Source organism: Pagrus major, chromosome 4 (assembly GCF_040436345.1).
Source record: "Pagrus major chromosome 4, Pma_NU_1.0".
Taxonomy (NCBI): Eukaryota; Metazoa; Chordata; class Actinopteri; order Spariformes; family Sparidae; genus Pagrus; species Pagrus major.
Genome location: NC_133218.1, coordinates 32142840 through 32167567, shown reverse-complemented (window position 1 = coordinate 32167567; position 24728 = coordinate 32142840). Strand labels below are relative to the sequence as shown.

At 42.7% G+C, this 24728-nt stretch overlaps 1 protein-coding gene across 1 annotated transcript in view; it reads left to right on the top strand.

The window, feature by feature from the left end:
- Positions 1-9473: 9473 nt before the first annotated feature.
- Positions 9474-24728, top strand: part of igdcc4 (immunoglobulin superfamily, DCC subclass, member 4) — a 59871-nt gene continuing 44616 nt past the window's right edge. Inside the window, exon 1 of the mRNA XM_073464064.1 lies at positions 9474-9729. Within this exon, the coding sequence (XP_073320165.1) occupies positions 9663-9729 (67 nt within the window). The 5' untranslated portion in view covers positions 9474-9662. The remainder of the gene's footprint in view (positions 9730-24728) is intronic.

Here is a 24728-nt window from a genome sequence, read left to right as displayed (position 1 = left end):
CCATGGTGAAGGTTTTGTAGCTGAGTCTGGTGGACAAAACAAAAGACAACTTTTCTCTGGGAATCATTGTTGCACCCTGATCAGCCCATGTGGATTATGCAGGGTCATCAAGTAACCCAATGCAACAGAAAGTGCATTACAATAACAATAAGGCATAAGACATTTATTTTATTGATATTAATGTAAATGAAGATAATATAGTTCTCTAGGAGTTGTTTTCTGTAGGTTTTATTTATTCCAAGCATGTCCCCAACAGTCTAGACCTGAAACAGAGGTTTCACTTTGCTCACAGGAAGCAATCATTTACTCCACTTCACTAAAAAATAAGAATTAATGAAGTTATTCACATGGTAATACACCGACTTGAATGATGAAATCAACTGTAATTGCAAGGTGCCCCTACACAAAGAAGGGGAAGAAGCAATTTGGATTGCAATTGGCTCAGCAACCTTCTTCTCTGCCATAAATACTTTCTGCAATTAAAGTTAATAGAGTGGCACGACTGTAGTTATAAGACAGGACAAACTGCTTTAATGTGTCAGTTTAAATTTTCAATCATCGACGGTCGTCTGTTGACACTCAGCAGCTGAGCCGGAGCGAAAGTGGGTTAAGCAACTTGATCGAGGTCATCTGATTGGAGGAAAAATAACAGATTATGTTCACGTGTTAGTAAAACTGAACAGTAACAAGTATGAATTTTTAGAATACTATATATTATTCATATATCCTTGGAAAAACTGAAATTTCATTTCCTCACGATGATTTATTAAATACCAATTTCAGATTTTGGTCGACTCATTTTCTTTGAAAGAAATAAAAGTATGATAGTCAAAATTACAAATATAAGGACTGGCAGAAATAATAATTTCTCTCGCATTTCAGTGTCTTCCATTAAAAAAAATACTAATATGGCATATTACTCTTCCCAGGGTGTAGTCATCAATACTTGAAATAAACAATAAATGAAATGTGAAAATGTGTGTAATGTGTGGTAGACACTTGGGGCTACAAAGCAAGATTTTACATTGAATGTTGAGGTTTTTAAGATGTGAAGATTGATATAATAAGAGAATGTTGTCAGTCCTTTCATCATATTGAATGTTTCCATGCGTATAGAGAGATGTTTCTGATAAATGGTTTCATTTCTTTTTAAACCAAACTGAACTTGGCAGTGTAAGGTAAGTGCTTATGTAACAGTCTTATTCTTGTCATTTTACTTAAGAAATTGTACTCAGTCATTGTATTGATGAATGTCTGCAGGAAATGTAGAATTATGCATTTACTGATTTAATACATGTCTCGTCTGCGTTAGCAGTGGGTGTCCTCTACTGCAAGGTACCGAGCACTTCAACAATACACCTGCATACTGAAAGACGTATTGTTCCTCACCTGAATGCTTCAGGAGTGGAAATGATTCAAATGAAGGTTAGAAAGATAACCGAGTCACGACAGGTAGCCGATGTGCTATGTGCATAAAAAAAAAAGCAGCTTGAAGCTTCCATCCATCCAACCAAGCATACATTTTTTTTTTAAACTTATCCTGGTCAGAATTCTTGGCACTGGCCGGTCTGCACTTTCACTGGGTAAGAGACAGTTGCACCCTGGATGGATGACCTTCCACCAGGCCTGGCTCTGGAGCTCATAATCAGTGCAGAACTGAAAAGAACAGAACAGAAAGCCAATATGAGCTTAGCACACTGAGGGTACCATGAAAATTTGAGTAGTTGTGGTCCAAACTGGCAGAGAGACACCTGCCTAACAGCAGAATAACGTCCACAAAAGAAAAATGATATAAGCACATATTCTCTATGAATTACCATACACTTTTTTATATATTATTTTTTATTGTTTGTTTTCTTGATTTTGCTTTGTTTATTATCTTTTGTTGTATTTTATCGAAATATTTTTATCCAATTTTGCCTATTGTCTTTTTAAAGTTGTAGCTAAAGTGCCTTCTACATGTACATACAGCTCTAAATACATAAATATGTTTATTATTATTATTATTTATTTTATCTTTAAGAATATTTTTTATCAACTGTTACTATCTGACATTGGGTATGCCAAGCTACTTAATCTGGCCCTCCTCTCTCCCTTTACATCACACTGTCGCTCTCGCTCCAGTCTCCCCATTAATATTCATCAGAAAGACTTTCAGTCTAGACAAGCTTCTGACAATTAGTTCTAAGGCCACCATGGCATGGGCCTTACACAGAAATCTACAGTAGAGTTGGCTCTAAGTGGGCTCTCTATCACTCTTCTTGTCTGTTTTCTTCACTCCATCTCTCATTCTGCCTCTCTCATCTCTCCTCCAGACAAGGCCACCATTGACAGGACCATTGAGATGAGCTCTTTTCTCCAACGCCTCGCAATCTTCCACTGAGATTCTGATTCAAAATCTACTTTTAAAGCTAATTAGGACGAGGGCCGCTTCTTTCACGGAGTAATGGTCCCCTTCTGTAATAACAACAGAGCCCACCTTCTCCCTCCCTCCTTCTCCAGCTCATCGACAGTGCTTCACTCTGCATAGATTAGAATGGGAAAGTCAGATTTCCCCCCCATGAGCTTTCACAACACAGCATTGATGCGACACAATGAGTCTTTTTTTGGGTCCTCTCGGCTGCGCGCTTTGTCATCATCCTGGATGGGATGTAGATAGGAGGCAGGATATTAAGTGTCGAGTGAGACAGTGAGAGAATGAGAGCGGGAGGAGGCGAAAAAGAGAGAAGACTTGGAGAAGCAGAGAGGAAATGAAGGGTGAGAGATGGGCCTGACATCTTAGTATCAACATTTATTGAACATCAGAGGCAGAGATGTACAGTGTCTTTTTTTTATTATATTATAACATTTGCTTTGGATCATTTAAATTCTTCTCTACTTCATCTACTGGTGGTTAGCAGACAATTTATGCATGAATTATTGCATAATTGCGTGCTTAAAATGCATAAAAAGTTGATTACTTGTTGATAATCTGTGTTCATTATACAGATTTGTATCATCACTTTGAAAATATCAGACAGTGAGTCCTTTAAAAGTGTTACATTTGTGCCAAAATGTCATAAAACCTCAAATTTTGTTGAATGTGGAGGTATTACACTACACACAAACAGTTGCACAGCTACACACACACACACTCACACACACACACACACTCCACTCCACTTGTTCTGTATTGAGCACATGAATACATTTATTTATCTTCATCGCTGGGTGTGTAAATGCACTTTAAATGAGGTAAAAGTAAGTGTCTGTTGTTCGACACTCAATATCCCTGCTTGATGCTCTCAATTGCGGCCCAGCGCCAGTGCACCCTGGTGTCATTGTCCTCCAGGAGAAAAAAACCCTTTGCCCAGTCAGCCCCCTACCCCGTGTGCCACTGTTGTCGTGGTTTCTATGGAGACGCTTTCCTCCAGACCAAGCATGTGGAGGGCACCCCTCCAGCGGAAGGAGGTGGAATAACATTGTGGCGAGGCAATCATACACCGAGCTCATTTACATATCCAAACATGAACCATGGACCGTGGCATACTGTGTTTGTTCACTAAACATTTCACAGTAGTTGATTAAACCTGGCTAGAAATGGAGCACAGATGTATGATTATTATTTTCCAGCAACAGAAAGCTTCAGTTGATTCTCAAGCTGAAGATAACAGATGGAAGATAGTTACAGCAAAAGACTGTTTTTCTCTCAGAATGTAGAAAACGTCTTTGTTTGTGCGCTGGGATTGCTCAGCATTCTGATCACCGTTGCCCCTTTTGTAGCCTTGACATGAATGATGCATGCTTGTGTGTGTCTGGGCCCTGATGCGGTCACTCCTCGGCACCGCCAGCTGGGGGCACTGTTCTTTCTGTCTGTCAGCCAGCCTGTGGTATTTTCTTACCTATTCAGGAGAAGCTCTGCTGTCAGATGGAGCTGTGTGTCTCTGACCTTGAGGAAGATGAAAGACAGCCACCACAGAGGCTACTGTACTCAGTATTCAAATACAAAAATGTCACAGACTCAAAACTTGTGGCCTAGAAACGAGGACATGAAGGAAGGGAGGTGACAAATTACTATATATATATATATATATATGTATATATTTATATTTCTAACCGCGTTATAACTGCTATCACAGGTGGACTGCTTCCTTAAAACGCTACTTTTGAAGCTGCATGTGCGATTAGGTTATTTTGACTTTTTGCAAATCACATTTTATTGAATTTGTTAACAACTTCTACATCTGACAGGGGTAAATAAGGCTTAATGGCACAACATGACAGAAAACAAGATCATTTTCTTGGTCCTTTAAATACTTGTGGAATGGAAAGATTCACTAATTAATAGGCAAAATGATAATGGAGCCAAAGTAAAAGAACAGCAGTTAACCGCCATTAACATATTTCACCGGGGCCGTAATTGTTGCGCTGACAAACTGCCACACAGTCATGACTATTTCCATATAACCCAGCGCTGATTCTCACACAATAGGACCCACTGATGTAAGGATGACAGCAGTGAAAGTGGGTGTTGTAAATCATTGAAATGCTATTTTGGCCAGAAGAACACATACTCATAAATACATCTCAAATAACGGCTAAAAGCAGAATGACTCAATTAATATGAATTTATAATGATCCTGTGACCGTGTATTTAGCACATAAAATGCCAACTTGTGAAGGTACATGTATCATTCTGGCATATGAACACTTTAAAATATATGCACCGCAGAGTCGCAAATGAATCTCATAATGAAATCATCAATCTACATTTATTTACAATTCACTGTTCCATACACTCATCTAGACTAGATACTTCTGCTTAGATTTATGGAGCTTCACCTTTACTGTAAAGGACTACTTAGCTTATAGTATGTGTTCTCTAAGAAGGATAAGAAATTAATAACTATGTTGTCATCAATAGACAGACCACGTAATGTGCCATTAACTTAAAGGATACCAGAAAAGCTTGTAATCATTTGGTTTCTGCTGAAGACTCCCTAATTAGGTCTCTTGTAGTGACATGAAATCAATCCCACAGTACCAGATACATTATATGCATAATATCAAAAAGAAATCATTTTTGCACCCAGTTCTGATTCATTTTCAATTTTGAGTTTTACAACTTGCATGGCATCCATACTACCCAAGCTGGTACAGAGTCCAAGATGAAATCTGCCCAGCAGATTCAGTACTGTAGGTGGATACTGCAGAGGCTATACAAGCTGATGGAGTAGGCTGAGATGAGTGTCAAACCAGCCAAGTTTGGATCACTCGAGCTTAAGAAAGAAAGGGTCGATGATGCTTTCTGCCTCAGCATCAGGAGTGTTACCATTCCCCCAAATCACAGAAAAGCCAGTGAAGAACCTTGGCAAGGTGTTTGACAGCACCCTGAAGGGTACATCATCCATCTAATACACCTGCATTGATTTGGAGAGTTGGCCGATAGCAGCCGAGAGCCAGGAAAGTTTAAAAACATGTCTGTGCTAGCGTGGTATTACACCCCAAATCCTGTGGCCACTCCTGTTGTACAAGGTACAAGTCTTGACAGCTGAGGCCCTGTAGAGGAAAGCAAGTTCTCATCTCGGAAGATCGCGTATGGGTATGAGAAATATTGCACTTTAGGCATAACAACAAGCTGCAACATCCACTCTGATCCTTGGAAGATTAATTCAAGGTGACAAGAACAAACGAGTTGTTGCAGTACAGGAAATAGATTGACCCGAAGGTGGAATGGTGTACATGACTCGGAGGAAATGAAAAGCAATGGAAGCCGTTCAACAGGCAGGGTCAAGTCTCCTTGTGGGAGTGATGACTTGAGACAGAGCAGGGCTTTGATCTCTCCAGTCTGACACTGCCAAAGAGAAGAGGAAGAGCTGTGTGGTTTAGGGGGAAGTGAGAGTACCGATAGAGGAGGAGAGGTCAGGTAGGATGGTGGCAGAAGGGCAGCAGGGCACCTGGACATGATGGGAGAATGTGCTGGAGAGGAAGGTGACATTGGTTGAGCTTTGGAAAGCTGAGCCGCACCAGATTAAAATCCTTGTCCAGGAGGTTTACGACATGCATTAACATTCTGTCAAATCTCCACACATGAGGTAAAGCTTAGACACCAACAAGGCTGCTGCAGTGCAAAAAAAGGAGCCCTAGAGCATGTCCTAAACTGCTGTCCCAGGGCACAAGGAGATGTGCGATACAATTGGCACCATGATCAAGTCCTGAAGGTAACTACAGAATCAATCAGTGCTTGAACAGAGCCCCTAAAACAGGCCATCATCTTCCTCAGAGCTGGAGCAGTTAGGACCCAGGTCCCTCAGTTAGGTCAGCTGTTGGTGGATCTGGAGAAACAGCTCAAGTTCCCTCATCCAGTGTTGATCCAGTCTCAAGATCAGTCTTTGAAGTTCTCATTCTCGTCTTAGACTTGACCATGTTTTTACTCAGTCTTGGTCTTGATCATGACTTGGTCTCTGTTTAGTTGGTCTTGACTACAACACTGCCCTCATCACAGCACAGTCACCACTTTGAGACCAGATATCGTTCTTGTGTTTGAATCACTTGGAAACTCACCGAGTACAAGGGGCCGGTTGGTGGGCTGAGGGCAAGATGGAGAGGAGTCACATCACCATAGGTGGGGTTAGAGAGAGTTTTGTGATCTGTGGATCAAGGCCGGAGAACCGTGGTGCCACTAGCTAGCTAGCCTGGACCCTGGAAACAAGCTGAGGTATAACGATGTCTGGCTCAAGGTTTGTGATGCTGAAAGACCAGAAAAACACCTGATGAATCCAGGAAATCACTGATCATGAAGTCGCTGAACTCGATAAGCATGGCAGCAAGGGAGATTGCATTTCTTCAGTTGATTCAAAAATATTCTTGAAGCCCAGGACACAAGTGTGTTTAATCTCATCTCATGCAGTTATTTTAAGAAAAGCGTTTCATCTCCCCGCAAACACAACAGTTACTAAGATGGACATTTTTTGGACTGCAGCAGAGTTGCTCAGCTCCTCGCCAACCAATTACAGTATTGTCTGTAGCAGAAAAATCTAATTTGTTTTCAAAGAAAAACAGCAACACAAACCTATCTCCTACTGCCAAGAGAAACTACTAAAACCTCTTGCTGTTTGACTCGAGCCAGACAAGTTTACCATCCTAATTGGTCTCGGTGGGCAGACCATCAAATGTGTAAATAATTTTCTCCGCAATTGGCCCGCTCTATCTTTAACTATCCTGGCGTTCCTTCTTAGTCTAGGAAAAGAAAAACTGTGCCTGCTGGAATGATGTCCTGTAATTCCTGGAGCACATTGTTTTTATCTTGTACAGAACTGCTTTAAATATGGTAATGAGAGAGCCGTGTTCAATCACAGAGCCACCAATCTCATAATACATATCAACCAGAGTGCACGGCCAGCCATGTCTGTCAGGGGTAACAAATTGCAGATGGGGTTTCAACTGTTGCGGCAGCATGTTCAGTTGGATTGTGTTTTTAAGGGAATCAGGTTACTCATAATTAGGAACATGTCTCGGAGCAGGTCGTACCCTCCAACCGATCAGCACCTAGTCATTTCACTTCTGCTCGTCTGGCTCGCAGCCAAAACGCCAGCAAAATAGTGAGCTGCCAACATTTTATGTCAAAATTGAACTAAGGCTGTGCATTCAGATCATAGCGCTTCTTGTAGAGTGATTTGCAAGCAGCTGGTAGTTTGTGTTCATTATTTTTACGGGAGCCGGGAAGGGAAAAAGGAAAAGCTGGGAAATTACAGCTTGACCACAATCACAAAGGACACAGCAGTGCTATTAGTTTTCCAATGCAATCACATAATCCGATGGCCCGGGCATTTGCTTTAATCAGACACCTGGGAAATGCATCCGTCCCATTTCATTTCGTCAGCCCCCGAATCAATCTCATATCAGCATTAAATTAATACACTCAGACGAGAAAATCTGGCCAGACAAGATATTATTACCAAAGGGAACTCCTTCATTATTGCCTTTTGTGATTGCCTGTCTTTCTTCTCCATGATGTAGGCAAAACATAAAGCTTTCCACTCCTACATGCTGTAAACCCATTATCAAAAAACAAAAGGGAGGCTGTATTTGAAGGCACAAACGTTGCACTTCAATTCAAATAAAGCAATATGACTCCATGATGATCTTTAATAGGCTTTGTTTTTCATCCCAGAAAGGCAATTTACGAGTAGATGTCACATAAAAAAAAAAAAAAAAGTGTGTGTAGCACTTTGAAACTTCAAAGTACAACACTTGGTTCATTACAGTCTAACAAGTGCCAGCTTTTATGTACATAGACGGCTGTATATGTGACTGGTTAAGGCCTTTGTGTGTTTCCTCTCCTGCTCTGGTTGAATGTGGGGATGCTGCTTGTATCAGTGATGCTGAGAGTGCTGCACGAGGCGAGTCTTTGTCTGCTCTGGGTAAGGCTGGGCTCCAGCTGGCTCCCGCTATGTGCAAAAGTCAGTGGGTCCCTCAGCACTCAGTGCAGGAGGCGAGCCGGTTGATTGATTGGGATGCACACCACCAACGCCACCCCTCCTTCATACCCACCACCACCTCCTCCTCCTCCTCCTCCTTCTCCTCCTCCTCTTGCCTGTTCTTGCTCCGAGAGCACATGTGCTTCTCTCCATTTTTCTTTTTTCACCCAGACCTGCTTTATCACACACAAGCGTCCATCCGTGCATGTGCACAAACAAAAGGTGAAGACAACACACTACACCTTGATGGACTTAATTGAGACAGAGCACGCGGGTTTTTTTCTTCACTGAGACATGTGTGCCTGCTGCTGAACATGAGGAGTGTCTCCATCGCTGGGTTCATCCAGGGCAACACATTTGCAGTCATTACAGATGAGCGCCCATTCTCCACACGTTATTTATTATTTATTTATTGGACCATCGTCCCGCTGAGATTAAGACTCTTCTATCCGAGGGAGACCTCGCCAAGGCAGTCAGCAGATTTATTTAAAACACACACACACACATACACACACACACACACATAATTAGAAAGAGAAAACACACAAGGATAAAATAAAACAAACAGGCATGTGCGGATCCGCTGCGCTCCGGCACAGAATGAGGCATTACCCTAACGAATTCATCTTTCCAGACAGAGAACGGAGAGGGCGCCTGGGGTAAAATACATTGTGACAAATGTGGTGAGTGTTTTCCACGGCGTGTCCGCTTTGAATGAATCTTCCAAGTGTTAGTGGGGAAGCGTGGAGTTGGACACTACACACATACACACACAAAAAAAAAAGGGAGGAAGAAGGGGTGTGTTAGAATCGCCGACAGCTTTTCAGGACTCCAGCGACGAGCCCAGCCAGCCAGCCAGTGTCTGGTGAACGTGCGTGCGCGCGTATGTGCGCGTGTGCGTTCATGCGTTTGTGTGTGGAGCAGCAGCAGCCAACACACACACACACACACACACACTTAACATTCGTTCGCAACATGGCGTTGGAGCGCCGAGAGACACGGCTCTCCCCCGACTAGTGCGAGCGTATTGTTCGGGAAGAAGCCCGGGGACTGTTCGGCGAAGAGAGCGAAACATCCACGCTGACTCCTTTTACGCACCGGCGGAGACAATAGCGGATTCCAACATATGCATGTCGCTATAACGGTATAGCTGGTTGTATAGACGTACGCTGCTACCCCACTGGTGGAAATCAAAGGCTGTACATGGCGGTGGAGAGTACAATTTGGCTGTTCTGTCTTCTTTCGCTGTTTTGTGGTCCATCCAAGCAAGGTAAAGCGCTCACTTGAATCATCTGCATGTTGTTTTTTGTGTGTGTTTGTTTTTTCACTGGGGGTGCATGTGTGAGGCAGCGGGCCACTCATGTTACACTAAAGTGCAGTTACTCAGACCATAAGTGGGCTGCGATAAAGGAGCCGCTGGGTGTATGTGCACCTTGCACGGTACGTGCAGTGTCCCCCTCCGTGTTCTGCGTTTCACCCCGTGTGGCCTCTCCGGTGCGTATGAGGCTTGTGTTACTTCATGGGTGTCTCTCTCTCGGGACGCGCAGGAAGGCTCCGGCGTCGCGAAGTTGCAGGACGTTTCCCGAGGAGGAGTAGCCCCCTCCTGCGTGAATGGTGCCACGGAGCGGCCACGGAGGTTCTTTTGGGGGAAGTTTGGGATCAAACAGGGGATGGGTGGGGGGGGGGGGGGGGGGGGGGGGGGCTCGTTATGAAGACGTATGGGCTCGGCCTTGGTGTTTCAGTAAGAGTGGATGGAAAGCACAGACTTAAAATGTGTTGATTGCTCTTCTTAACTCCCCCACACACACATATTTTAATAACAGTGTGCGCGCACGGGACGTCTGGTGCTGTAGAGAGTTGAGAGAGAGGATTTTAATGAACAAGCAGCCCTCAGTGGTGTCATCAGAGAGACGTCTGAATCAGTGCATGATCTTGATACACTCGATGAAGAATGTGTCAGAGGTCTGAGGGTGAAAGTCGCACGGTTTGCAGTTGGGATTTCTCCCACGTTGCTGGTGGCTCCAGAGAAGGAAGCGTGCTGGTCGAGGAGAGGAAAGTCTGCCCACACAGGCGGCGACGAGCGGGTGAAAGAGTGGCCGCAAGATTTACATGACAAAGACCTGTGCAGCGTATCAGTGGAGGTTACACAGTTAAATGCTCTCCAGGATCAGGAGAAACAGATAAAACATCATGAAAAACAGTGAACCTGCCATGCATTTCTGTTATGAAAACTTTTTTTTTTTACGCACAGATGATTTTTTTCTGCGTGAAATCAGGAGCTACAGGTGAGGAGGTAACGGGGGTGATAGTGATGTAGTGAAGCAAGATGGTGTAATTAGTAGATTACCCTCATTATCTTTGTGCAGATGTTCAGGGAGTGAAGCAGGGCTGAAATCAAACCGGTAGTCATCAGGCTGTGTATGTAAAAAAAACACTGGTAATAACTCTCACACAGCTGCAGGATTCTGCTTTCCAGCTATGTGAAGGCGAAGAGGTGAAACGTTCATGGCTGCATCAAGTTTGAAGTAGGAAGCATTTACAGGCTGGCATTAATCTGTTAACAGCCTCATGAGGATCAGTCAAGTGGGGCTGAGTGTATGTGTGTGTGTGTGTGTGTGTGTGTGTGTGTGTGTGTGTGTGAAAGAGATTTGATATTTGCCTTCTTCGGACTAAGATCTCCAAGAGGTGGCATTTATAATCTGGGTATGATTAAATTGACTCCCGAAAGCAGATAATTTATCTAAAGCTGTTTTGTTTTCACAGTTTGAATTACAGCCACTTCAGAAAATGAATCATCACCTATAGCCTCGTGATAGTCGAGTCATTGGGTTTTCATGCAGAAATACCACATGTTATCTGGTTCCAGCGTCTCAAATGTGAGCTTTTATATGTCGTACACAACGTTCTTACTCCCAACTTGTCAAACTCGGCAGGTTGGTCAGTGGCCTTTAGGTGCTGACGGATCAAACTGAGATCACAGAACTAAATGCTGCGTAAGCCGACTGTGGCGTTGCCTCGTGTCTCCTGTGTCTTGCCCAAAAAGCTACACTTGAACACACCGCAAAGACTACAACCGGCCAACTGGCTCGCATGTTCTGTGCCTGCGTGAAAGGAGGTACCACTCCGTTCTGATGCTGTAACCATTTTTTGACACCACTCTCGCTAATACAGCCATTTGAAACATGCTCTATCAGCCAACAAGCCACCGAAAAGGGCCGTCCAATGCCAAGGGTGTTGGACACACCGCACTGACCAGAACCACAGATGTTCACCAACAGCCCCTAACAATGGCTGATGGGTGTGCCAGGGCCTTTGAGCTTCACACTGTGACACTCTACAGACCCCTCTAGTGTCAGGTTTGCACGTGAAGGTCTCCACTGTCAAGTTATCACTAATAAATTATGTGTAACATCCAATTAGACTTTCCACGGTCAAGCCATTACCAATACGTAATATACCAAGTCCGGTTAGACTTTCAAAATAAAGCGTGTTGACAAACAGCTCACATGTTATGACATATTATGACTTTGGGATCGTTATTAACGTTGTCAAACGGTTGTGATTTGGTTAGGTTCAGACAAAAACAACAAATTCCCAGGACTTTCCCTCTGGAGACCAGCGTTCGTGTCCTAATTCAAATGACTGTTATTTGCAGCCCTGGATTGAATTGCCACACAATTATTGTGCGGCAGGTGCCCCATATCTTCACAGTATGAGTTTAAACATAATATAAAACAGGTTTCACTTCAAACAAAGCCTCCTGACAAACACCTGCTGCAGAGCTTAACTTAATTTCAGTTCAGTTCTTTACATGTCCTTGTGAGAAAACAGGCACCGTCACACGTGATTACTTCTGACTGCCTGCGATGTCTACAATGTTTAATGTAATATATTTCACTGATATCTATATTGGTTGATTTGCCCATGGGGATGCCACACAAGCTATTATTTTCCACGAGCTTTCACACTGACACTGTCCAATTTTAAAGTACATATACTGGGGAGGTGTTGTCTCTTTTCCTGCACCACATCTGCACGCACAAATCTTTCTTACTAAATAGATGAAAGATCATTGCTTACCGCAGCCTTTTGTCTCACTCAACAGTATTTTATCTTTCTCTTGTGTCTGAAGATCGCCTGATCATGGTTTTGCTGCTGCTGCAACTCCAGTACTGTATAACATGCTCCGTAGTGATTGCTACCAGTACAAAAATGAGGAGTAGAGGATTTTTGTGCACAAGCTGTGCTTTGGCATTGAAACATCATGGGTGGTGGAATGAGTATATCAGGAGCTGTATGCACATCCAGTTAGGCGCCACCCTGCTCTGGGACATATTGTAATTTTATCGTATAAGTTCCATTATTCATTGTTCAATTATGCAGATAAAGGCATTTAAAGGGAAGAGACTATAGGTATGCCTCCTTGACTTCCATCTGATATAGTGTTAGAAGGTCAGAGGATACAATTTATATAGAGTTAGATTACCGTGCCCTGCCGGCTCCAGCAGAGACAGAATAAGGGATTACTCCCCTTGAGATCCTCCTGACAGGAGAGTGAGTGCCACACTGGGGGCGATCACATCCCGATGATGAAATCTGTCTCAGGTAAATGGCGATTGTGATGGAGGTTGTCTGTGATAAGAGTGAAGAGGAAATGGATTTATTTACACTGCGAGATTTGTCATTGAGACTTGGTGCCAAACACTTTTGACATGTGGTCGCTGTCTGGAAAAGCCTTTTGAATTGATAAAATATCACATTCATAAAGTCACTAAAAGAACATTAAGCAAATCGCTCGACTTAAATCCATTGAAATATTTAAGAGCTGTCATCAAAAAGTGTTTCGCCTCAGAGCAGAAGCCACATTTGTATTCACACGCTCTGCAAAACTCTGACAGCGGCATCGTCATGCTTTACGATCAAATGAGCAGATTAGTATATATCATGTTTTATTACTAAATAATCAGCTAACAACACAGTCACTGAGTGTGTCTCCGTTCTCTCTGTGTGCGTTGTGCTGGGTTCAGAAAGTGGAGCATGAATGTCGTGGGTGTTGGTAGTGGTGGGAACTGACACTGGCGAGTGGGGGGCTGGGGGTGATTCTGGGACAGGGATGAATTGGCGGGTGCTGGTGGGGCGAATTTGAGGGCAAGGGCCAGTGCTACATCCACAAACAAAGGGCTTGTTTTGTCCATGCTCAAGATCAAATGAAAATATGTCAGCTTCATTTAACGCTTCACAGTGTCTGTGTGTTCACTGTGCACACAGTTATTAATGGACTTCATAGAAAACATGAAACATCTGCACTCCTGCAAGACTTTATGAGCAAATTAATGTGATTATTGTAACGCCTTTGGCCTTTTTATAGGCACATGAAAACTGTAAACACACCATTAGTTGCACGATGAAGCGTTGGCGCTACACTGACTATGTCACATGTGAAAACTGTTTGTATTAACAGCCTAATGGCCTGCATTGACTCATGTAAAAATATCTTTTCTCAGTCCTCCTAGTCATTTCATTTGTACCAGTTCGTGTTGAGCTCACATGATGCTTTTCTGAACCATCCATCTTAAAGGATACATATCATGCTCATTTTCAGGCTCATAATTTTATTTTGGGTTACTACTAGTATAGGTTTACATGCTTAAATGCTCAAAAAGCACATCAGTTTTCTCATACTGTCCAGTGCTGCAGCACTGTATTCCCGTCTGAAAGTTTTAGCTCCTGTCTCTTTAAGGCCCCCCTCCTAAATACCCAGTCTCCTCTGGTTGGTCAGTTCACACATGCCTGGCCCAGCACCGCTTACAACAACAGAGCAGCTATGCAAAATCAATTCTTACATGCCGTACTAGCTGCAAGGCGTAAATTATGCAAACGTGTGACATGATGACGAACTGTGATGTCGCAACATCTTGGAAAGGTGACACTACTGACGAGGTGTTTCAGGAGCAGTGTTTTCTCTGGGAGAGAGGAGCTTCTGTCGGTGCATGCACAAGAACCAACCACCGACGAAAAAGGAAAAAAAATAAAATATAAAGCATAACAGGTCTTCTTTAAAACCCACACAGTCATATTGTTACACTGCAATTCCCCTGGAGCAGCATAGTGTGATGTGCCGTTATTAAGAAGAAATAATACTACACAAATTTCGGTCCCCTGTTTGCACTTCTGATGTTAACTTGTTCGGTCAAATTGAGAACGCAGTCTGAAGTGAACAGCTAATGTGCTCCACTGCAAACGTACATGAAAGGGGACAAATGGCAGAGCACAGCGTTTTGAGTATTTGAACACAGTGTAACCAGTTTAGATGAGTGAATGCTGTCGTGACCTTTGTTCTAAAGAAAGGTATCAAAATAAGCAGCATGCTCACATGCTCTCGACACACCTGTGAAGGCCGTGATCCAGCCCATTGAGATCACCACACTGTTGATGTCTTATTTTTAGCTTGTTTTGACCTCACATTTGAGTACCTCTGCACACTTTCAGCTCTTAAGAGGTATTAAATAACTTTCCTTTATTGTGAAATTTACAGACAACTCAACACAACTGAACATCTAGTCCCAGAGTTACTGTTCACGGCAAACAAACTACAGTTATTCCTGCAATATTCTCAGGTCAGACGGGGTCATCTCTGCAGCTTGTTTCATACAAAGTTAATATTTTGACTGAACACCCGAGGAAAAATTAGCCTGTAAGAATCCCAGTGCTGATGTGACCCTGTGCAAAGTTAGGCATGGTGGTGGGAGGCAAATGTTTTTTTGAGTCAACCATTTATTCCACACACTGCACCAGGGTACTCTAGGGCAAAGTCCGTTCTCTAGCTTAAATATCATGCAGATGTAAAGTTACACAAGGGGTTACATTTGTGGCTTGGCACATTGTCAGACCAAGATATTTTGAATCCAGTAAGGTTGACGTGTTACAAATATCACTTTATTATAAAGGTCTAAACCAGGTTATTAGGCAAGTTTTACCACAAAATGCACAAACTTTAGTATAGCACAGTCATAGCAGGGCTCCAGACTAACTTTTTAGACTGGTTGTAGTGGTGGGTCTAACTTTTTCATTAAGGTGCACCAGCACATAATTTAGTTGCACTCAACAAGGCATTTTAACTACGGCTGTACGATTTTGTGAACAAATAAAATGGAAATTATTCTGATAGATATTGTGTTTGTGATATAATTCACGATTAGTGCATGATCATTTTTGCGTCACAATTTTTGCGTTCATTTTGAAATAAAAGTTTATAATACAGAATCCAGTCTGCAGTATTTGGACTGCAGACTGGATTCTCTACCTACAGACAGGCATATTTGGACTGGGGACAGGTGGAACATTACATAAAATTCTGCTATAAGATGACAAAATAATGTATGGAAAATATGTCCGTGGCAGACTCAAAATGTTTGAGGGGCAGGGGCGAAAGAAATAACAAGGGGTACCAGCTGTATGCAGTTGGGCTCCAGCGCACAGAAAGGGCAATGGAAGGGCATCCTGGAGGGCACTTAATCGTGATTTATCTCCCATAGGGGAATAGAAGAAGGCACTTTTGCATCGTTTTTCTGAACATGGAGGCACCAGTGGGGGAAAATATTTTTATAGGCTACATTTTTTATTCTGACCAGCTCAATAGCAGGCACACCGGTGCAACAGTTACATATATTAAGTTGCATTTGATAGTTTTTTGGCCGCATGTCAGACCAAAATAGTCGCGCCCTGGAGCCCTGCATGAGTATGACTGTTTCAAATGTTGCATCACTGACTGCAGTAAAGTTGAATGACAACCTGCATGACAGTCTTACCTGTGCTACATTGAACCGCATGATGGCTAACTGTAGAAATTCTGAAATGTGTGTTGGCAAGAAATTCCTATTTTGCCTCCAAGCTAGGAGTGTCAAAAGACTGGGGTGATGTCTAAAACAGCACACAGCACAAATGCAGAAACGTGTGTGTTCGTAATGAATTGATTGCTTGACAACTCAAACACTTGGTTTAATCATAACAGCTTGAAAATGCCATAGAAAGTGGAAGAAAAGCTGTAGTCAGAACAAAGCCTTCCTTCTATTCTTGTAGCTAACAAGGTGAAACAATTACAGCAGAAACAAGGCAGCATCTGATTGGAGGCTTCTTTTAAAGCCACACTTTTTAATAGAAGTCCTGGCTGTCTTTGGCGGTGTTGGATGCTTGATTTGCTTCCCCATCCACTTCTTTACACTATCTCTCATGCAGTAGATGACATTCTGGGCAAGCAGCAAACAAATTGCTCGTGTTACTCTAGGTTGGTGGTAAGAGCGGCTTTAAAGTCTCCTTTAAAGCTTGGTCTTGGTTTCTGGCACAAACTTTCTTCCTGACAACTGCTTTTGTGTAATGATCTGATTTTGTGGCGCCAGTCCACAAGGCATCAGTACACCAGTGATGTCGTGGTATTTTTGGAGGGTGATCTTCATTGTACAGTTTCATACTTGGTGTGAAACTGGAATTACTGTCAAGTTTTCAGCCAAGTATCCTTGCACACAGAAGGAGTGGTCAGTTGCTCTCAATGTACGGACCAAAAATCTAACAGACAGCTGTGATCAAGTGATCAACCCCAACATAAAAGGACTTAAAGGAGATATTATTGATCATCTCACTACAATACAATGTTCTGCTGGGAAACCTTAGGTCCTGGTATTCATACGGATGCCACTTGACCCATACTGCTGTCCCAAACACTGTTACAGACCAAGTACTCCCCTCATGGCAAGAGCACTCTCTGGTGGGGGACATGGCTCTCAGAAATCCAACAATCCCGATCCGATCGAGCATCCACCACCACCATCAAGCCCTAATCCCAGACACCACAGCACAGGCCCGGGGGCCTCGTGTCCATGTCTTGGAGTCCCATCTACGGTGGGGCCACCATGGGGTGAAGTTGGTCTGGAGCAGTGTGACAAAGAATTACACATGAATGCCAGGACCCCGCGGTACCTAGCAGAATGTTGCATTGTAATGAGATGATCAATGTTATTATCAATGTTTTGGCTGATCGATGTTTTGTATTCTGGACAAAGTGGTTTGGAAATAGCCAATAAGAATTGTTGTCCATTTCTCCTCCTGAACTCCACCTGAACTGTGTTCGGCTCCAGTTTGTTGTGTCTACACTGGAGGGCCAGCTGTTCAACCTCCCGTATAGTGGCAGCTACAGAATATTAAACATCAAATTTGTAGAGGGACGTATGTTGTCTGTACAAAGACTGGCATTGGCCTTTACTGCCTCGAGGTCATCAGAAAATATGTTTGTGTGGGCTGTATTTGTGGTCCTTCATCCACATCCTGTAACAGATCGACAGATCATCGAGAACACACCTCCTTAATGACTTAATGTAATTGCTTTTCTAATTTAACTGATGTATAATTAATGTGCTTATGTAAACTCTATTTTTTAATGACCAGGTTGTTGTTGTTAAGGTTGTTTGGGCCCAAACTTATTGCACTCTTTCAGTATTGTTATGACTGTACATGCACAGATCTCGTGAGACTTGTCGGGCAGCAGCGCCTTTGGAGAATTGCTCAGTACACATTAGCGATAAATTAAGTGTCTGCATGTGTGTGTGCGTGTTTGTGTTTGTCGAGGTGCATTCACCCCATGCGCCTGCCCCGCTCGCTTGTGTGTAAGCGTGGGTGTGTCAACTGCGATTTGTGAGTGCATCTTGATCCCCTCCCCAGAGAGTCCATGCTAAATTAGGATGCATATTATTTAAAGATGCCCTGGGCTGAGTTTCAGCTGGGTATGTTTGTGCAATGAATATGTTGATTTTTATGGTGCCCCGTGCGCGCCTATTCATGCTGCCAGAGAGGCAATCTCAGGCACAGAAGTGTTTGTATGAAAGGAGAGGAAGTCTTGAGCTCAATTTTGTATGCTGTGGATTCAAATGATTCGCTCTCTTGGGATGTTTTAAGTATTGTGTTGAATTTATTTTGCCAGTGCTTTCTATCAGTCGTGAATAGCAAAGCCTCTATCTGAAAGTAAAACCTTGTGAGCTAATAAGTGAATTAATTAATGTTTGATTTTGGTATGTTCTTCCATCTAAAGCCTTTGACAGATTATCACACTATAATGAGCCAAACAAATTTCCAGAGGTTTGTTTTTTTTATGTCTTTTCATCTTTCATTTTCTGTCTTTTCGTTTGATTTCAATATGATGCAGTTTTATATAATAATCTTTTTTGAGTGGTGGAACACTTTTGAAGTAAAATAATGGCTTTTTGGCTTTCACATCTCAGTCATGGAAAAGTACATTTGGACTCTTTTCAATCACAACAAGAAGGTTACAGATTTAACAGTAATTTGGAGTACCGGACAAGACACATTACATGTTAGAGTCTGACTGATACTGGATTTTTGGGGGCAGATGCTGATATATGGGAGTAAAATTTATTTTCTTACATCTATATATTATTCCTCAGATGACTCCAAAATGACATCAGTGAAACAGTAAACTGTCAGTGAGAATTCAAGTTGTACCAGGTTTATAGGTGCTTTGATTTGATCACAGTCAAAAGCCTGTTGTTTCATTCTGTCTGGACTCTACACAGAATGAACGATTAAAGCATTTTTAGCTGACGACACTGTTATTATATTAGTGCCTCAGGGTGCAGCTGTTTTGGTGGCACATGCACCTAAAAAATCCTGTCAAGTGTGACTATATCTTTTATCTATTTCTCTAAAGGAATTACATTGAAATGCATTATTGAGTGCACCTGAATCATGTGTTGGCGCACCATTGCAACCTGTGTAAGAAGTAAGTCACAGACAGAACAGACACTCTCGCTCTTCTACTCCTCACAAGTGTCTCTTGACTTTAAAAAAGTCAGTGTGGAAACAGGCACTACATAATAATACTATTGTTACACCTATCCTTACAGTAGCGATGATGTCAATACACTTATGTCAAATGAATGGGTAAAACATTCAAATGGCAGACGTTCACAAAAAGTTCAAGTAGAAACTCCAGAGAGAGAGCGGTTTGTGTGTGCCACCGTCCACTCATGAATCTTATAAAGTTGTTCTCTCATGATAAGTTATCTCAAGAATAACATTCACTATATAATGGGTGAGATAACGACCGTTGTTATCCTGAGATAACGTTATAATTTACGCGTGATCTCAAGATATCGGCATTTAAAAAGTTACTGCACCTGCAGTATGTCAACAGTGTAAGTCAGTCTCAAGAGATGAGTCACAGCAGCTTCATCTCTTTTGTGAGCGCTTTGCACATAGCACACAATGTCACTTGTAATGTAAGAGCATTGTAATGGCGAGCGTGCCTTCACCAGCAGCGTGTCTGCCTTTGTTCACACCTGAGCCATGTAGAAAATGTTACAAGCTGGTGCTTTTCAGATGACGCCAACGTTTAAAAGCGGCAGAGCATTACATTACAGGGAATGCCCTACAGGACATAGACATGATATTCTCTCATAGCAGCTGTTACACTGAGTTGCACCTCAGTTGCACACAGATATCAAATGTTTCCAAGTTAGCTCTGCTATCTGGATTGTGCCTTTTCATCCTGCCGGTCCTGTTGTTAGGTCACTGAGGTTGCAATTGATAACTTGACATGATTTCATTCAAGCTGATGCTCAGAGTAGGGTCACAGCTCCACGAAAAGTGGTTTTCAGAATATTTTCTGAAGAAGCGTGCAGCCTTAAACAACATTAACCTCAGTCCAAGGCCTAATCATAACCTCATTTGAATCCCGGCGCATGATTCTATCAAAAGCGCCGTCTTCACTGACAGGGTTGGTAGCCTTGAGCATTATCTTTATGTAAACATTATCAGACTGATCAGTGAAGCTGCAGCAATATTTCTAAGCTTACCGAACGTTACAGAGAGGCAGCTCCTGATAGAATTTGACTTTTTGGATTCTTTTTGGAGAGAGTAAACTCTGAACAACTTGAATTGTCACTGTTTTCATTACTCTGACCTTTATTCTACCATTGTAGTTTTATCTTTGTATGCATGTGTGTGTGTGTGTGTGAGAGAGAGAGAGAGAGAGAGAGAGAGAGAGAGAGAGAGAGGGAGAAGCAGCAGTCTGGCTACTCTCACATGCATTCACATTCCTTTCATTCCTCCCTGCCCTCTGCTTGATCACATGAGAGCAGAGGAGTTGCACTAAAGGTATAGCCATGTAGGTGAGAAGGTGCGGGTACATTGTAGCTGTAGTTTAGCTTTCAAATGAAGGTATATTGATGAGCACATGTTGCTGAGATGAGGCAGTTCAGGGAAATTCACATGTGAACAATAGAAGGCAAAGTACTGCAGCACTAGACAGCGTCTTCATTCTTGGATTACTCTCGTTACATGTCACCGTCATACAGCACACACATTTAGGAATCCTTTGAACAATCATTTTGTGCATTCATACCGAGCGCACGCAGCCTTTAGTTCTCATTAAAATGCAGTATATTAGTCAAAGAACGCAGCACAGCTCTCTCAAATCAGTGATGGGGAAATGTCATTGTCGAGCACCCCAGCGTGAGCATAATATGCAGAGCCGGCTCACTGCAGTGTACCCTTCCTCGGTGCATGTACCAGGTTAGTGTCATATGGCAGTCTCATTCATCATTCTGACCTTGTGTGAGATGCTCAACCCCGATCCTTGCACAGGGGCATTAAAAATGTACGTGCAGAGTAAGAAGGGAGTGTTTCTAGACCGTGTTGTCCTGTATTTTCCTCTACACTCTGGGAACCTTGACTCTACCAGTGCAGCGTCTCAGTGTCACCCGCACAAATTCCTGCACATTCATTGCGTGAATGAACAGATTCTGATTCGGGTCTCCCGTGTTACTCCCATGTTAGTTTTATTGCTCGCTTTGTTGACTCATGCGAGTGGGCCTGGCACTTGACTTGGCCATGTGGAGGCCCCATGCTGCTGGGAGGCCCCGCATGCAGGAACGCTGCACTGTGATTGGAGGAGGCCAGACTGGGATGAATGAGCACTGTACATAGAGCAGGAGGCATGAGGGACTGCACTAGTACGCCCCCCTCTCGCATTCTCTATCGCTCGTTCTCTGTTCTGCTCCCGTTCTCCCGCTTTTACACACATTCAGTGGGACACAGGAGCCATGTTTGTCTCGCCACAGCCCCTGTTTATTCATGATACGCTTTCATGCCATTTGTTGGTAAAATTGCTTTGACAAGAAGGTTGCTGTATGATCTTGATTATCTCAAGTGCAAATATCAAGTTTGTGGTTCATTTCTGCCTGCAAAATGCAAAACCAGCAGATGTTGGATAGTAGAGGTTTTCTACATCTAAGTACAGTGTAACGTGGTCTGGGTACTGTTCACATTTGAACAGATACTGGTACCCACCGGTACCATTTTTCGGTATGCTACTCTCTCTGTAATAACAAAAAATATCATTTTAATTGCTTCAAAGGAGGCAGCTGTTCAAAGACCTGGAAGCAGACTGAGAAACTTTTTTTAATTTGTGCATTTCACTCAATCTGGATACCTGGACTGAAATGTAGAAACTGATGGAATATCAGTTACTGATATTTTTTTATGAATATATTGTCCAATACTGTGCTGTCAAAAGGAGCAGTAATAATGATAACCACACATGCAACGAATGTAATAACGATAATGTCAACCATGACAGTGAAGAAGCCCAGCTATCTCCAACAATAACTTCTCCAACCAGCTGAGTAATAACATCAAGATGTTTATGAAGATGTTGATGCCTCGTTGTACACGTTGGAGGGTTCAGCCTCCAAGAACGAGCGCAGTGCTGGCTGCAGGCATGCTAACGTCAGCTGCAGTGACTGCAGGGAAACTGGCTTTCAGGCTATCAAACATGATACTTTCTTTTTGCTTTGCTTTTAGATATATTTAATGTTTGACTAGGTGTTTCCTAAGGTTAGACGTGCTTTGGTCAGGGCAGCTTCGAATATTGTAGCAAGTGTTGACTGGCTATAACCTGTGCAGGGGTTAACGATTGATTTAGCGTGCCTCGGCAGTGCCAATGTAATTCAGTCAGTACCATGAAAAGTTCGATACCCAACAATAAGCGTGACAGGTTCAAAAGCAAGTTGACAAATACAGAAAGGTCTCAGAAAGGTGTCATTGCTATTTAGTTATTTAGAACTGAAGCAATTATTAATTGGTTAGTTTATCACTAACTATTTTGATATTTGAATAATGGTTGAAGTCGTTTCTTTTAAAGCCAAAATGCCCCAAATTTCCTGGTTGCATCCTCTCATATGTGAATTTTTGCTGGATTTGGGTTTTTTACTGTCCGTCAGACAAAACAAGCAATTCCAAAATGTCAAGTTGGGCTTTAGGAAAATCGTGACGGGCATTCTTCATTATGACCACATCAAACAACCAATCAATTAAACAAACAAAACCTTGTCAGATTATTTTATTAATAAAAAATAACTTATTTTTCATCTTTACATGTCAACAGTGATCTTCTGGGAGGTAATTAGAGGTAATAATTGACATTTGTTTGGATTAAGTTAAAGGTTAACATTGTGTCACTTGATATAGAGCCCAGTGGTCTGCCGCTGACGTGCAGCCAAAGAATACTTAATTTAAAAATGCGCTTGAAACGGTTTTCCCTCAGAGAAGAAAGCGCAGCCATTCATTTCGCAGGCCTGTCAGTGAGTGTAACCTCAGTCAACTCGCCAGTGCCTGAAGTCAGACTACAATCTTTGATTCATTGTATCAGCTTTCTGACAGTGGAAGTGAGTGTGTGTGTTTGTGGTTAAGATGACTGGGTGTGAGAAGAGCCCCGCTGTATCGTCATGGGAGGAAACACAGCTGGAACGGTTAACACCTGACACGGCAGCTGTTCAGATTGTGGAGTGACTCACAGCCTCACTGTGGGCTCAGTGAAATGTTGAGCCCTCTTTGTGTAGCATTGCTTAACTAGTAAACAGTTTTGATTTTCCATCAGGGCAATTTAAGTCTCATAAAGAGTGTGCTGTGTGCTTCAGTCTTCTGACGGCGCGTTGCATTTTTTACAGAAAGAACTCGATGCCCAAGGCTGGAAAGCCAGTGAGGAAATCTGCTATATAAAGCCAACATATTTAGACAGTAGCGAGGAGTCTGTCAGAGAGACTTTGCGTTTCTTGTTATTACACAGGCACTTCCACCTGCATACCGAAACCTGAGAGCCCCCATCTCCTTGCAGGGGTTATCGTGCTCTGCTTCTCTGCTCAGATTATAACAACTGTAGCTTCAAAGTATTGATTTATTCTCACGCAGGGGTTGTTTTTGGCCACAGGACCATGTAAGTGACTGGGCTATTGTTTACCTTGTTGCTATCGATGTAATGAAATTGAATTAGCAAACAAATCCAGCTGAAACTGCAGGCGAGCGCAAGTTGAGCTTGATCTGAGGTTTGGTTTGTGGTATCCATACTTTACAACACACACACACACGTGCACAGAAACACACGCGCTGGAGTTTTCCTGCTGGAAACCGCCCAGTGCTATCAATCAGACCATCTGTCCCTGTCCACTCAGCCTGTATTTAGGTCTCGGTGCGCAGCGATTTTCTCTGAGACGAGCACTATCTGCATGTACGATACAATACGACATCATTCAGGACTCATAGTAATTATCTGCTGCCGCTGTGTCAATTTAGCAGGAGGTACAAGGCAATCTGGTTATCACTGCTTTTGAGTGCTTTAGTGGTCCCTCTTCACAAAAGCGTCTGTAATCACATTTCACTGCTCTCTTTCAGTCGAGTCTCAAGGCTGCCCTAATCTTATCTGCACTCTATTTCATTCTGTAAATCCTGCTCTCTTTCTTTGTGCCGTATCCTCTCTTTCCATCTCTGACCGCGCGTTCTTCACCTTTTTAAGTCTGCGACCTCTTTCAGCTGACTTGTTCACTGTACTACCCGTATGCCAGTTTTTAGCCACGTTAACAGCAGTGTAGTTATATGGGTGGCAATGTCGGTCCATTGGTCGGCCCACCGCTGGTCCAGATTTGAAATATCTCAAAAACTATTGGATGGATTGCCATGAAATTTCAAAATGACATTAAGCTTACTGACTTTGGGGATTTCCTGGCTTCTCTTTTAACACAACCATGAGGTTGACAAGTGTAGTTTTAGTGACATATCTTGACAACTATTGGATGGATTGCCATGCAGTATGGTACAGCTATCAATATCCCCCTTGGAATGGATTGTAATTTCTTTGGTGATCTCTCAAATGTGTTATTGATAATATTCAGGGTCTGTGCATGAAGTATAATTCATTTGCACTTGTTC